This window comes from Oryx dammah, unplaced genomic scaffold (assembly GCF_014754425.2).
Source record: "Oryx dammah isolate SB20612 unplaced genomic scaffold, SCBI_Odam_1.1 HiC_scaffold_29, whole genome shotgun sequence".
Taxonomy (NCBI): domain Eukaryota; kingdom Metazoa; phylum Chordata; class Mammalia; order Artiodactyla; family Bovidae; genus Oryx; species Oryx dammah.
Genome location: NW_024070213.1, coordinates 102,110,617 through 102,127,090, shown reverse-complemented (window position 1 = coordinate 102,127,090; position 16,474 = coordinate 102,110,617). Strand labels below are relative to the sequence as shown.

General features: G+C 35.9%; 1 protein-coding gene across 2 annotated transcripts in view; it reads left to right on the top strand.

Annotated features, from left to right (window-relative positions):
• LRRIQ1 (leucine rich repeats and IQ motif containing 1) overlaps window positions 1-16,474 on the top strand; it is a 208,903-nt gene that overhangs the window by 119,698 nt on the left and 72,731 nt on the right. For both annotated transcript variants that reach the window (XM_040234476.1, XM_040234475.1), the window contains 2 exons: window positions 1,859-1,978; window positions 15,998-16,087. In XM_040234476.1, coding sequence (XP_040090410.1) covers window positions 1,859-1,978; window positions 15,998-16,087 — 210 coding nt within the window. The remainder of the gene's footprint in view (window positions 1-1,858; window positions 1,979-15,997; window positions 16,088-16,474) is intronic.

The following is a 16,474-nucleotide window of genomic DNA, read 5'->3' as shown; positions in this document are numbered from 1 at the left end:
TTAGCACCGCAGCAGCAGCAGAGAGGTTATAATTTATTCAAGTTAAAAAGTATTGGAATATTATTTTTATACCAAAAGTCATCTTTAGAGGCAAAATAATAAAAATTTAGTTAATTATACATTTTAAACTTTATGTGATGTTTAATATCACACTTTTCTTATTTGATAAACTAAGTAAATAGAATTTTTATAACAAGGGGACAAAGAAATTGGTAAAATAATATTTAACGAGAGCCTAGTATGTGATAATCATTTATTCATCACTGTGTATAAATGTATATACATTTATCCCACACCCTTCCTTACTTTTGAGTCTATGCCAGAGGCAACTAATGATGGCTGACTCCCTTGCCATAGTCTGTTTTTTTCTTATTTATGCAGTCCTTGTTTCCACTATGTAAGTGCATGTATGTGTAAAAACACACCTGCACACATGCACACACACACATGCACACACCCTTGGCCAACTAGAAATGGGGCATCTTATATGATTGGTTGGGGAAGTATGTTTCGCTGTCTCTTATTGGTCCACTTGATCCTGGGATAGAAATGGGAACAAAAATAGAGAAGCTGGCAGTCATTGACCGAGTCTTAACCATTCTTGGCTAATTGTTGCGGAGATTTGGCCTACTAGGCTGGTTGTCGCAGAGATTGCATGTTACTTCTATTGTCATATACGTTCTGGCAATTATCTGTTTGTATATTCCTCTTCTCAATATATATATTTTACAGAATAACAATACCAGTATTATTGCTAACAATACGATTACTGAAATATATTTAAGGTAACTTTTGTAATTAAATTTACCTTTTGACTGCATTTCACTAAGAGTATAGCCAAATAAATCTATTTCAGAGTTGCTTTAAATATCTTCTTTGTGGTTATGCCCATAGCATAAAATCTCTTTATATATTTTTTCAGGAGTTTCTTTTATTTCATATTTATTTTTTACAATTTTCTTAAGCATGTGCACAATTCCAAATTCAAATCTAAGCAAAGTGTATATTCAGAGACATCTGGCTTCTATTGCTGTATCTTCCCCTCTTTACTATATCTGTAGGTAATAATTTTTGAAATTAATTTTATACTTTATGCTTCCACTTTGTAGATATTAGCAATGACATATATTTAAATATATAAATTTATATATGTGTTTATTATATATTCATATGGGTTTTCATAGATAACTGAAGGTATGCAATACACACTTATTTCAATACCTATGTTTTACACTTACTATATATCCTGGAGCTTACCCCTAGCAGTGTATAAAGATACTAATTTTTTAAAAGCTCTAGTGTTCTTGGAGTTAAATTTAGGAAAGCTCCAAGATTCCATGATTATTGAGGAATCTTAATGTTTTAAATTCTATTATCATGTTCTTGGTTTATTTAAAGATGAAATTAGTTAATTGCCATGGGCCAGGATACCAAGTCTCTAATAGGGCCATTTATAAATGTTGATGTTTTCTTTAATATGTGTTAGTTTATTTTATACATAATCATTTGAAAGGTAACAGAATTGGTTTTCCTCTGTATCTCTTTCTTCTTAATTTAGAATGGGTCCTAGAGGGATTGTCAGATAATTGATTGGTTGACCTACATGTGCAGTTGAGGGAGTTTTAAAGATTCTTTTCTGCTTACTATGAGGAAAGTCCCCTGAGATTCAGAACTTTAGACACAAGCAGTCATTTAATTTATCTTGCAGTTTTAAATGTCACATAAAGTTCAAAAAACAGATTATCAAGCCATTAAACTAAGGTCTAAGATGTTTTATCTTCCTAATGGGATAACACAGAGAATCTGGTTTGGAGTTTGATCTATAACCCTGTATAACATGCTTTAAATTTTTGTTTAGGCAGTTTGGAAGGGCTTTCTTTTGCGAAAGAAACTGACAGCAGCTCTAGAGGCTATTAAGAACGAAGAATCTGAAGAAGAATATGAAGAAATAGATTTGGAAGATTTTACATTTGATGAAGTAAGTGCTAACTACAACATAAGGATATTGGTCTTAAAATATTGGTCTTTTGGAGCTAAACCAGTTTCTAAGGTTTTCATCCTGTTAACACTCTGTTATGGATTTTTAAAAAAAAAAATAGCACTTGAAAAATTATGCTTCTAATATTTTAACATCTTCATTTAGGATACAAGCTTGTATAGTGTGTAAATGTGATCATAGAATATTTACAAGAATTCTTGTATATTCTTCAACCTGATTTATACAATGGTTTATCAATTATTCTTCATTAAATATAACTGAGCTTATTTTATGCCCTGTTCAACAACTAATAGTTCTTTATTGCCTAGCAAAATGAGAACAGCCTCCTCAAATTGTTTTTCAAGGGTTCAATAATCAGGCAGCAAACTCTGCAGACATATTTACCACTTCCCATCCATGGCGTCCACATACTCTAATCACACTGAGCACCCTCTTACCATACAGAGCACTTACCTTTTACATCGTTAGTCTTGCTCATTCTGTTTTGTCTATTTCTAGACAGTCAAACTCACATATTTACCACTCAGATTAAGGTAGAGAACGTATGACTATACCCCGAAGACTTCCTCGTGCTTCCATAGTATTCATACCCCCATCATCATAGATGAGTTTTGCCTATTTCTGGACTTCCAATAAGTAGAATCAACCAGTATTTACTATTTTTTCACATAATATTATGTCTGTGAAATTCACCTATGTGGATGAATATAGTTGTGTATATATCATTCTTTTGAATATCGAATATACTACTTTTAATCTATTATTGAATATACCAATTTTTAAAAGTCTGTATACTGTTGATGGATTATTTGTTACTGAATTATCTCTAGTGTTGCCTACTATGACTAAAGACACTACGAACATTCTTGTACATGCTTTTTGATGTTCATATTCACCTTTCTTTTTGAGATCTGAATTTCTGAGTCATATCATTAACCTGTGTTTAGTAGCTAATGTCTAATAGCATCTTAAGGTGATTGTATCAATTTACAGTCCTATCAGCAGAATATGAGAATTTCAGAGGAGCTTTAGCCTCACCAAAACTTTGTATGTTCATGTCATTTTCTACCAATCCAGTAGGTTTGTAGTGGTATCTAGTTCTTTTAATTAGCATTTTTCTCATAACTAATAATGTTAAATACATTTCATTTGCTTATTGGCCATTTGGATATCTACTTTTGTGACATGATCAAGTGTTTGTGTGTGTTTTTAAGTTCGGTTGTACATCTTTTTTCTTACTGACACAATTGTAGGAGTTCTTTTTATCATCTGAATACTGTTCTGTTTTCTCCTGCAAAAATATTCTCTAAATTCTGAGATTTCCCTTTTTGTCTCTGTGGTTTATTTTGATGAAAAGAATGTTTCTATTTTAAATTAAAAACAAAAGATTTTTGTTTTCATGAGATATAAGAAATCTTTGCTTACTCAGCTCATTAAGATATTCTAGAAACTTTAATATCTTAACTTTCAGCATTTAAATCTGTGGTGCATCTTGAATTAAATTTTGCCTGCAATGTGAGTAGGGGGTCAAATTCTCCTCCAAAGATACACATTTGGTTGTCTCATTGACCCACAGCTGTCTGTTGTATAGAGCATACTTTTCACAATGGATTACAGTGAAAGCATTGTTTAAATTCAGGAAACTTGGTTTGGGTTCTGCTAATTTTTATTGGCATTCTATTACAGTTTATCCTTATATCAGTACTCTAATTACTACATAATTTATGATACATTTCATTATCTAGTCTTAAAAGAGCTCCGCCTTTGTTGTTCTTCTTCAAGAAAGATCTACTCTGCTACTTTTGATCCATTTTATTTATGTACAGATTTTAGAACTATCCTATCAATTTGCACAATACATGTTCAAATTTTCTCTGAGATTGTAATAAATCTATAAGTCAATTTGGAAGAACTGATTTTTTTTGGAATATTACATTTTTACATTCATGAACATAGACTAACTCATCCCTTATTTAATTTAAAATCTCTGCCCACTATACTCTGTATTTTCTTCATAGTGTTCTTGTACATTTTTCATTAGATTTACTCCTAGATATTTGACATTTTATGATATTATTTTGTTTTTGTATACCAACCTTATATCCAGCCACTTTCTGAAAGCACTTACTCATCTCTCAAGTCTTTTTAATATTCTGTACCCACAATCATATCACCTAGCATAATAACAGTTTTCTTCTTTTTTTTTTTCCTAATTCTTATGCCTCTTGTTTATTTTTCTTGCTCTATTGTCCTGACTAGTACCTTCAGTACAATATTAAATAGTGGTGATTTTAGAAGTCATCTTTTGCTAGTTCCTGGTCTCAGGGTAAAAGCTTCCACTACAAAGTCAGATGTTTAATATAGGTTTCTTTTAGAAACTCTATATTTGATTGAGTTAACCTCCTTAGCATCTCCGTACCTTTCCAAGAAGTTAATATATGATGATGATGTTGATGATTCTATACATGATTTGGATTTTATCACTTTGCAGGCTTATGATATTGATTTTCAAGCATTAAACCATGTGTTCCTAGAACAAATTGACTTAGCTATAATGTATTATTAATTTATATACCACTAAATTTGTTCTGCTAATATTTTTTTAGGATTTTTGCCTTTGTATTCAAGAAGACACTATGCCTGTAAATCTTTCTTGGAAAAAATGCTGTTCAGATTTTGATGTCAACATTGTGCCTATTTGATTAGGAAATGTTTCCTATGTTTCTGTTTTCTGGAAGAGTTTGATGTAATATCAATGTTATTTGTTTCTTAACAATTTGTCTAAGCACATAATCTTTTGGGTATAATGTTCCACGTGCACTTGAAAGTGCATTTTTTCAGGTGTTATGGCTACTAAAACCTCAATTACTTCATTTGATAGTTGTATTTTTAAAAATCTTTATCTTTAGTGGTTTGGAGAGGTTTCTACCAGTTATTGACAGAAGAATGCTAAAATCTCTTATTATGATTGTTTGTGTGTGTTTCCTGCTCAGTCATAGCCTACTCTTGGCTACCCCTTGGACCGTTGCTTGCTAGGCTCCGCTGTCTATGAGACTTGCCAGGCAGGAATACTGGAATGATTTGCCATTTCCTATTCCAGGGGGTCTTCCCAACCTAGGGCTCGAACATGGTGGGTTTCTTTAAGTAAGTTTTTAGTTCTGTCAAACTTGGCCTCATAGTTTGAGGATGTATATTAGGGCATACACATTTAGAACAGTTAAATCATTGTATAATTAACCCTTTTAAAATAATAAAATTTCACTCTTTAACTCTAGTTTCCCTCTTGACATATTGAAAATGGTTATAAAATCTTTTATAAGAAAAATTAAGAGAGCATAGAATCTGATTTTACGATCAGAGAAGGCCTGCATAAGGTGAAATATTTTGATAGAGATGTGAAAATAAAGTGAAGGGATAGTCATCAGATAATACTATACATGGCCAAGTGGTATGGAGATGAAAAAAGCAGGGATTTTTAGTATACTAAAGGAACTCAAAATTCACAAGTAGAACTAATTAGTGGGCTTCCTTGGTAGCTCAGCTGGTTAAGAATCCACCTGCAATGCAGAAAACCCCCATTCAATTCGTGGGTCAGGAAGATCCCCTGGAGAAGGGATGGGCTACCCACTCCAGGATTCATGGGCTTCCCTGGGGGCTCAGCTGGTAAAGAATCTGCCTGCAATGTGGGAGACCTGGGTTTGATCCCTGGGTTTAGAAGATCCCTTGGAGGAGGGCATGGAAACCCACTTCTGTATTCTTGCTTGGAGTATCCCCATGGACAGAGGAGCCTGGCAGGCTACTCTCATGGGATCGCAAAGAGTCAGACACGACTGAGCGACTAAGCACAACACAGCACAGTACTGATTAGTAGTGGAGAATAACCTGAGATCAGGAAGAAACATAAAAATGATCAGGGAACAGTCCACCTAAAGCCCATGATATGATTTCAATAACTTTGAATTTTATTCAAATGTGATAGAAAATTATTACTTGCTTTTGAACAAAGGAGTTAAATGTATTATTTGTTTTAAATGGATAAATTTGTTTCTAATACAGAGATTATAGTTTAGGGGAACTAAAGAATTAAAGCTAAATACCAGTTAGAAGGTATTGTTACTTATCTTTCCTTTGATAATTTTTACTGTTTATGTAATTGCCATCACTTAATTTTCAAATAATCTTAACAACTTCAGATGGCATAATCAAATTACCAAAGTGTCACTGCTTTTTTTGTGTTGTTCTTTCTTTTACTTTCCTATATGCAAATGCAAGATTTATCTAACCAGTACTTCCTTTTCATCTTATTTAGGTCATAACAGTAGTTCCTTTGGATTAAGTCTACACTCTTCTTTAAGATATCCACAAAAGAGTTGTAGTCATCTATTCAAACTTATTTTTCACTCCCAGCCAACAAATACTGAATGTTTACGTATGGTGGGCATCATGCTTAGTACCAGCGTATGTACATAGACAGATATAACATGGTCCCTAATCTAGCAGATATCAGAAATATATTTGAATTTTACAGTGAATTACAATTGCTATAAAAGAAGTGAATATAAATCTGTCTTAATAAATTTGCCTCAAACAAAAAGCCTGGATCAGTATGCCATGAAGGTTTTATATTGGTTTGTTGCCTGTCTGAAATGTGTTTGCATTTAACAAATGTTTAACCAAGGGAACACTGATAACCAAGAATCAATTTATTTGGGTTTTTAGTAAGCATGTGTGTGTGAATGCTCAGTCATGTCCGACTTTTTGCAACCCCATGGACTGAAGCCTGCTAGGTAGGCAGGAGTGGGTTATAATTTCCTACTCCATGAGATCTTCCTGACCCAGAGTTTAAACCCACGTCTCCTACATTGGCAGGAGGGTCCTTTACCACTAGCGCCACCTGGAAAGACATCAGTTCACTTCAGTTCAGTCACTCAGCCGTGTCTGACTCTTTGCGACCCCATGGACTGCAGCATGCCAGACTTCTCTGTCCATCACCAACTCCGGAGTTTGCTCAAACTCACTTCCATTGAGTCAGTGATGCCATCCAGCCATCTCATCCTCTGTTGCCCCTTCTCCTCCTGCCTTCAATCTTTCCAAGCATCAGGGTCTTTTCTAATGAGCCAGGTGACCAAAGTATTGGAGCTTCAGTTTCAGCATTAGTAATGCCAATGACTATTCAGGATTGATTTCCTTTAGGATTGACTAGTTGGGTCTCCTTACATAAAGCCCATAGTTTGCTTTAAGTTTTTAAGTGCTGAGAAGTGAGGGATCTGAAATTTTATCGTGCATGCAATCTAACAAGGTAGGCTGCCACACTTTCAAGGGGGCTGGCAGAAGAAATGAGACATTTATTACTTGTCAGGCAGCAGAAATGTCATGCTCGTATTTATTTACCTTTGCCCTCAAGATCCATAGAGAAGAATTCCCCCTTGGGAACTGGGAGGCTTAGGAAACCCTACGTTTTAAAAGGACTGCTAAAAAATCTGCTCGTTTTATGCTCCAGAGGAAGTCATTATTTTCTTATACCAGAACACAAACAAATTTTGCCTCTGCACTGAGAGAAGACACTCAGAAACTATATTTTCCAAATCTGTTCGCTATAATAACATCTTTGGAAAGATAGTCCAGAACAAAAGATGTCATAAGTCACACAGAAGTGTTAAGAGACGTAAAGAAAGCTATCTCCCAACAATATGTACCCCTAGTATGTATATGGCAGATTTTCTCACACATAGCCACTCCAGTGGCCACCGTGAATAATCTGACAGGGGCTAGGACAGAATTCATTAGGCTACCCTCTTGATACATTTAGTGACGGTTACCATGCTTCATTAAATATTACCCAGTTGTAACTTTTATGATGGAAGTAAAGTCTGATGCTATAAGAGCAATATTGGACAGGAACCTGGATTGTTAGGTCCATGAATCAGGGCAAATTGGAACTGGTCAAACAGGAGATGGCAAGAGTGAACATCGACATTTTAGGAATCAGTGAACTAAAATGGACTAGAATGGGTGAATTTAACTTGGATGACCATAATATCTACTACTGTGGGCAAGAATCCCTTAGAAGAAATAGAGTAGCCATCATAGTCAGCAAGAGAGTCCGAAATGCAATACTCTGATGCAATTTCAAAAACAACAGAATGATCTCTGTTAATTTCCAAGGCAAACCATTCAGTATAACAGTAATACACGTCTATGCCCTGACGTAATGCTGAAGAAGCTGAAATTGAACAGTTCTATGAAGACCTACAAGACCTTCTAGAACTAACACCTACAAAAGATGTCGTTTTCATTATAGGGGATTGAAATGCAAAAGTAGGAAGTCAAGAAACACCTGGAGTAACAGGGAAATTTGCCTTGGAGTACCCAATGAAGCAGGGTAAAGATTAATAGAGTTTTGGCAAGAGAATGCACTGGTCATAGCAAACACCCTCTTCCAACAACACAAGAGAAGACTGTACACATGGACATCACCAGGTGGTCAACACCGAAATCAGACTGATTGTATTCTTTGCAGCCAAAGAATGGAGCAGCTCTATAAAATCAGCAAAAACAAGACCAGAAGCTAACTGTGGCTCAGACCATGAACTCCTTATTGCCAAATTCAGACTTAAATTGAAGAAAGTGGGGAAAACGACTAGACCATTCAGGTATGATTTACATCAAATCCCTTATGATTATACAGTGATAGTGATAGCGATAGTGAAGTTGCTTAGTCATGTCTGACTCTTTGCGACCCCATGGACTATAGCCTACCTGGCTCTTCTGTCCATGGGATTTTCAAGGCAAGAGTACTGGAGTGGATTGCCATTTCCTTCTCCAGGGGATCTTCCTGACCCAGGGGTCGAACCCAGGTCTCCCAATTATACAGTAGAAGTAACAAATAGATTCAAGGGATTAGATCTGTTAGACAGAGTGCCTGAAGAACTATGGATGGAGGTTCGTGACATTCTCCAGGGGGCAGGGATCAATACCATCCTCAAGAAAAAGAAATACAAAAAGGCAAAATGGTTGTCTGACGAGGCCTTACAAATATCTGGAAATAGTAGAGAAGTGAAAGGCAAAGGAGAAAAAGAAAGATATACCCATTTGAATGCAGAGTTCCAAAGAATAGCAAGGAAAGATAAGAAAGCCTTCCTCGGTGATCAATGCAAAGAAATGGAGGATAATAATAGAATGGGAAACTCTAAAGATCTCTTCAAAAAAATTAGAGATACCGAGGGAACTTTTCATGTAAAGATGGGCATAATAAAGGACAGAAATGGTATGGCCCTAACAGAAGCAGAAAATATTAAGAAGAGGTGGGAAGAAGACACAGAAGAACTATACTAAAAAAAATCTTCACGACCAGATAATCATGATGGTGTGATCACTCACCTAGACCCAGACATCCTGGAATGTGAAGTCAAGTGGGCCTCAGTAAGCATCACTACGAACAAAGCTAGTGGAGCTGATGGAATTCCAGTTGAGCTATTTCAAATCCTGAAAGATGATGCTGTGAAAGTGCTGCACTCAATATGCCAGCAAGTTTGGAAAACTCAGCAGTGGCCACAGGACTGGAAAAAGTCAGTTTTCATTCCAATCCCCAAAAAAGGCAATCCCAAAGAATGCTCAAACTACTGCAAAATTGCACTCATCTCACACACTAGCAAAGTAATGCTCAAAATTCTCTAAGCCAGGCTTCAACAGTACATGGACCGTGAACTTCCAGATCTTTAAGCTTGATTTAGAAAATGCAGGGGAACCAGAGATCAAATTGCCCACATCTGCTGGATCATCAAAAAAGAAAGAGAGTTCCAGAAAAAGCATCTACCTCTGCTTTATTGACTATGCCAAAGCCCTTGACTGTGTGGATCACAACGAACTGCAGAAAATTCTTAAAGTGATAGGAATACCAGAACACCTGACCTGCCTCCTGAAAATCTGTATGCAGGTCAAGAAGCAACAGTTAGAACTGGACATGGAACTACCAACTGGTTCCAAATTGGGAAAGGAGTATGTCAACACTATATATTGTCACCCTGCTTATTTAACTTATATGCAGAGTACATCATGAGAAATGCTGGACTGGATGAATCACAAACTAGAATCAAGATTACCAGGAGAAATATCAGTAATCTAAGATATGCGGATGACACCACCTTTATGGCAGAAAATGAAGAAGAACTAAAAAGCCTCTTGATGAAGTTGAAAGAGGAGAGTGAAAAACCTGGCTTAAAGCTCAACATTTCAAAAACGAGGATCATGGCATCCATTCCTGTCACTTCATGGCAAATAGATGGGGAAACAATGGAAACAGTGACAGACTTTATTTTGGGGGCTCCAAAATCACTACAGATGGTGACTGCAGCCATGAAATTAAAAGACACTTGCTCCTTGGAAGAAAAGCTATGACCAACCTAGACAGCATTTTAAATACAGAGACATTACTTTACCAACAAAGGCTTGTCTAGTCAAAGCTATGGTTTTTCCAGTAGTCATATATGGATGTGAGAGGTGGACCATAAAGAAAGCTGAGTGCTGAAAAATTGATGCTTTTGAACTGTGGTGTTGGAGAAAACTCTTGAGAGTCCTTTGGACTACAAGGGGATCCAACCAGTCAATCCTAAAGGAAATCAGTCCTGAATATTCATTAGAAGGACTGATGCTAAAGCTGAAACTCCAATACTTTAGCCACCTGATGGGAAGAACTGTGTCACTGGGAAAGACTCTGATGCTGGGAAAGATTGAAGGCAGGAGGAGAAGGGGACGATAGAGGGTGAGATGACTAGATGGCATCACTGACTTGATGGACATGAGTTTGAGCAAGCTCCGGGAGTTGGTGATGGACAGGGAGGCCTGGCGTGCTGCAGTCCATGTATTTGCAAAGAGTTGGAAACAACTGAGCGATTGAAGTGAACTGAACCAGGCATTTCTTCTTTAAGCTTGTGCATTGAACTTCCTATTGGACTTCAGCTTTATTCCAGGTACAGCTGGAAGTCTTAGCTATTACACAGACTCTTTCTTGACCCTCAAAGAAGAATTCTAAGGCAATTCTGCCATCTAAAACAACCCTGGCCAGTGAATTGAGACTTACTTGAATGCTTTCAAGGCCATAGTGGTGTTTCCTTAAACATTTGAAGGTGATATATGACCAGGACACCTTCCAGGTGGCATTTGTCCACACCATAGGAAGACTAAGAATCCAGAGGTGTTTTATGAGGAGGTGGAAGCAGGGACTGGTGCAGGATCTGGGGCCATCACCCGATGTCATGATAGACTTAAGGAAAATGACTGTCACAGTGTAGTCACAGACTCCTAGAAGGGGGTGGCAGGCTCAACTGTGAGTTAAATTTAAGGTCTTTGCACAAGCTTCGGAGGGCCCCACAAGGGCATTTTTCTTATGGTGGGAGGTTTCAAGAGTAGTTCTGAAGGACAGAAGTTCATTAATGTTCTTCCTTTCCCTATACCTCTCAGAATCTGAGGTTTTCTTTTCAAAGATATGAGTAGTTCTAGTTTAAGAAGTGATTCTAACTGGATTGTGTGTCCCGTTTCAGTAGCTATAACTTCACATTTTTAATGTGGTGATTAAAATGATTCTGTATTCACACCTAGACCTTTTGTCTGGAAGCGTTCAGAAGAGGAACAAGTGCATTTTTATAAAACTTAACCAGAATTAAGTTTGTATACCCTAAGCCTCTTTTTGTCAGGCTTCACCCTAAGAATGTGTCAATCAAGCTGGCCTGGAACTTCCTATTAGGGAAAGAAATATATTCCATGCCTAGGAATGATCAAGAGAAAATCCTGATCTGTCAAAATAGGTCTGTGTCATCCTCCATGTGTTTTTGCATAATTATTACATAAGAAGTAGCTGCAAGGGTATGATCCCTTTCTGAGGACAGCCACATAACTGATCAAATTGCCTTATCTAGGCATGTGGACAGAAGGAAGTGAGAGTTGTGAAGTCAGTCTATCAGCTCACTGTTGAGTTAGCTTTTGTGAAAAAGGCACATAACTGTCAGGTTCTAATGGTTCAGAAAACAGAAAAATTATACAGATGAATTTCAAGGGCCACAGCTATATGGCTGAAGTTAGCTAATAGATAATTGAAAAGGTATCAACACTGATAATGGAAGGGAGGGTTTAGAAAGTGTGTTTTGAAATTCATAATGGGCCAAGTTTCCAAGGATTTTAAGGATTCTGAGGTGCAACAAAAGTTATCAAGAAGTGTTAGAAAGGAATATTTTGAAAATGGCATGAGTCAACTTGGGTAGAAGAGGAAGAAACTGTTGGGGCTCAGAGTCAGGGATTATAGAAAGAAAACAAGATCAAGACATTGCTTTAGAATCTGTAGGACTTGTTCAGCTCTAAGAAACCTGTGGCTTAGAGCAAGTCTGATTCTAGTTTCATATGTTAAATGAAAGGATTATACTAGTTGGCATGAAAAATGTTAGATATACATATGCAAATAAGCAATGCAGGAGACCCCAGTTCAGTTCCTGGGTTGGAAAGATCTGCTGGAGAAGGGTTAGGCTACCTACTTCAGTCTTCTTGGGCTTCCCTTGTGGCTCAGCTGGTAAAGAATCCGCCTGAAATATGGAAGAACTGGGTTTGATCCCAGGTTTGGGAAGATCCCCTGGAGAAGGGAAAGGCTACCCACTTCAGTATTCTGGCCTGGAGAATTCCATGGATTCCATGGGGTCGCAAAGATTGGGACACAACTGAGTGAGTTTCACTTTCACTTTCATGCAAATAAGCATGAACGTAACTCCCAGCTCTTCTGATAGCCTTATTTCATAGTCTTTCAAAGTTGGAATATAGGGTAAAAATTTCTTCTCTGATAAAAAGTCCAATGTATGTATATTCAAATGTTGTGAATGCATAATTGCAAATTTATCTGAATTCAACTTTATGTTTTTCTGTTTCCCTGGTTTTGTTTGTCCTCACATGTGTGTTTAATTCTCTCCAGTTTTATCATGATATTATCATGTGTAGACTCATGTATCCACAACCACAATCAGGACTCAGAATAATTCCATCATGATAAGAATCCATCCTGTTGCTCCTGTAGCCTCAGCCACCTCCCCGGTCCAGTCTCTTGCCATTGGCAACCATTCGTCTGTCCTCCATTTCTATAATGTTGTCATGTCAAGAATGTTATATAAATGAGTCATGCAATTTGTAACATTTGTGGATTGTTTTTCTCACTCATCTTAATTCCCTTGAGAGTCTTCCAAGTTGTGTGCGTCCATGCTGTGCTCTGCTTAGTGGGTCAGTCGTGTCCTGCTGTTTGTGATGCCATGGACTGTGGCTTGCCAGGCTCCTCCGTCCATGGGATTCTCCAGGCAAAAATACTGGAGTGGGTAACCATTCCCTTCTTCCAAGGGATCTTCCCAAACCAGTGATCAGACTTGGGTCTCCTGCACTGCAGACAGTTTCTTTACTGTCTGATCTACCATATTACAGTTACTTTTTAAAGTAGGTAAATTTAGATTTTTAGTTGGAGTTTCAATATCAAACTCTCAAAAATTAATAGAACAAATAGGCAGAAAAGTAGAAGGATATATTAGACCTGAAAAGCACTATGTGATTCAGCATAATTCAGATTATACAATTTTCACACAACAGCAAAATACAAATTCTATTATAGTTCCCATAAACCAAGAGACACAATTTTATTTTTAATATATAAATAAATTTTGATTTAGTCTTCAAATAAACAGAAAGCTTTCCAAATTCTCAGTTGTAAATTAAGGAATATCTGAGCAGAAGGTTTTCTTAAGCAATAAATGAAATTTGTATATGCCCAGCAGTAAGAAAGACATATTAATATACATTTTCAAACAGTAGCATATTTATAATTATGACCAATTCCTCCTGATGTTTTGAGTTTTTTTCCTCAACATACTAGATAATATCGTGTATATTTGATATTAATAAGCTTGAACTGGTATAAATCAGTAGTCTTGGAAAGATTTTTGGTTGAGATTATATAATTACCAAGTATCTTTAGCATTTTATATTGCACCTTCTATTTATGTCTCTAAAATTTTTAAAAGACTAAAGTTAAAAAATTATTCTAGAATCTTAAAAATGTCTGTCACCTTATATTAAAAAAAATGAGAAAAGCTATTTTCAAAGTTTTCTGCACTTTTAGATATCAATAGAACTAAAATTTTTCCTAGACTTTATGTAGCTTTTCCAAGGAAGAAACCTCTATATGGTATCATCTATACGATATGGCCACTCACTCACCTCTTTGTACCTCTGTGATCAGAAGCAACAAACAAAGGTCAATCACATATCTCCAATGTTTGGAAGACAGCATCCTCTTTGTCTACCCTGACCACTGAAAGCTATGTGCAACTTACTCCTGAAACACATGAATGACTGCCTGCCTTGGGGCTGCGGAATGGAAGATAGGTAGCTGTCACTGTGCTGAGTTGACATTGACCAAAATTAACCATTTTCCCCAGGGCAACAAGCCTTCAGTAGACTCTAGACTTCTAAAATGGTTATACTAGACAGATTCTGCAGGTTCAGTTGTTGTGTAGGTTGAGAGACAGGTTCCTGGTGCTCCCTAACCCATCATGATCCCAGAATCCTCTGGCATTTTGCCTTTTGTAGTATTGTTTCCACATCTCTTCATTTTAGCAGTTTTATGGAATAAGAATATTAATTTAACAAGAACTGATATGTCTTGGACCTTGATCTTTCCTGGGATAGAACTAAATTTTCCTTGAATTGTCATACAAAATAAATAATTAAAAAATCTCAGCCATGCCTACTGCTTGCAATTTTGCATTTAGTAGCAGCAGCAGCAGCCCCTCTTAAGTCAGATAGATATTCTTAAACCAGGTATAACAAGTATATAACTGTGACATATGTGTTAATAATCTCTTCACAGGTGGAACAATGTACTGGCGCACAACTGTGTTCTTTTTACATAGATATTCAGATAACATAAATTTGATTAGATTTCCTAAGACTGAATGCTATAAACAATGGTCTGCCATTGCACTGCTGGTCTGTAGTCCAAATGTCTTAGTCTTGCCTTTCCAATGGTCTTTCAAGAGACAGTCAAGAAACACTGAAGCTATATAAATGGAAAATTGAATTTAAGTCTTAGCTTATAGTCATTCCAGTTTTTAAAACATAAATATGTTTGATCATTTTAGAAACTTTTAAAAATCAAGTTCATTGGTATTCTGACCATCCTTTTTTCTTAAAGATTTTTTAAAAATTATAGAGCCAAAGAATATTATTTAAACCATATTAGACAAGCCAAGCAAATAAAATTTAGATAATGATATCCTAAATTATACAACCCTAGTGTAACTAGGACAGTTCCATTGTAGAAAGATAAAAAGTTTGGAAATTACCTAAATGGAATAAAAATCTTATAAGATGATGAATGAAGTGACTTAAAATCATTTCAAATTTTATATTTTTATCATTCAAAACTTTAAAGTAGAGAATATAGTATCAGGAACCATGTTCCATATATTGCCACAAAATTCTTTTTTTCCATATATTCAGAAAATTTGTGAAATTTTGAACTAAAATTAAGTAAAAGCTAACTTACAGATAGTATTTTCAGAAAAAGTGATACTAATATGTTAAAATAATATAAATTTTAAATAGTGAGGTTTGATGGAAAATATTATAATTTGCATAATAAAAAGTTAAACGATTATGTCCTTCAGTTACATCTAGAGTTGGCTCAGAATCCTTGTTCTCAAACAGTTAAATACACTGAACAATCTGTACTTCTCATTTTTTAGAACATGTGAGTACTCAAGGTTTCATTTTATTCTACTTGGGGATGAAAAATTTTATCCCATTTTTTAGAATGTTTGCATTAAACAGATTCATAACTAGAGCAAGTAGCAAATTTTCCTCTAAGTAGAAATGCTGATATACTTTCTTAACATTGGTAGTGTGTAAGACAGTTTAAAAGAATCTTTATTAAAAGTTATGCAAACTAAATTATGTACATTAATGTTATTTGTTCAGGCTGCCTTAGAGAAGGAATGGCTTGCTTTAGATTCCGCCTGCTTCCCTTCACAAACACTGCTTCTTCCAAACCAGCTGCACTGGCCAAAGGTAACATGTCATGGAAATCTCTTAGTGCCTCGATCTTTGCTCATTTCTTAAGGTTATGCTATGCTGCAGTGATTAATAATACAATTTATTGACTTGAAAAACACAATTACTTTTAGAAGCCTCTGACTTCCTCCTCATCCCCAGATGTAATTTTTCATGTAGCTTTTCTTTCATTTGCTCCTAATTTTTTTTTCTTTATTTTGGATTTCTTTCAACACTTTATTTCACAGTAGCAAAAAAAAAAAAAATATATGATATGCTTCAGCTGCATAAAATCACTCGTTTACAGCACTTTAAAAATACAAAAATATGCATTAAAAGGGCAACAGCTGAAGATTCTCAGTCAGAGGTCAATAGACTGTAATATGTTATTTATTTGATAATCTT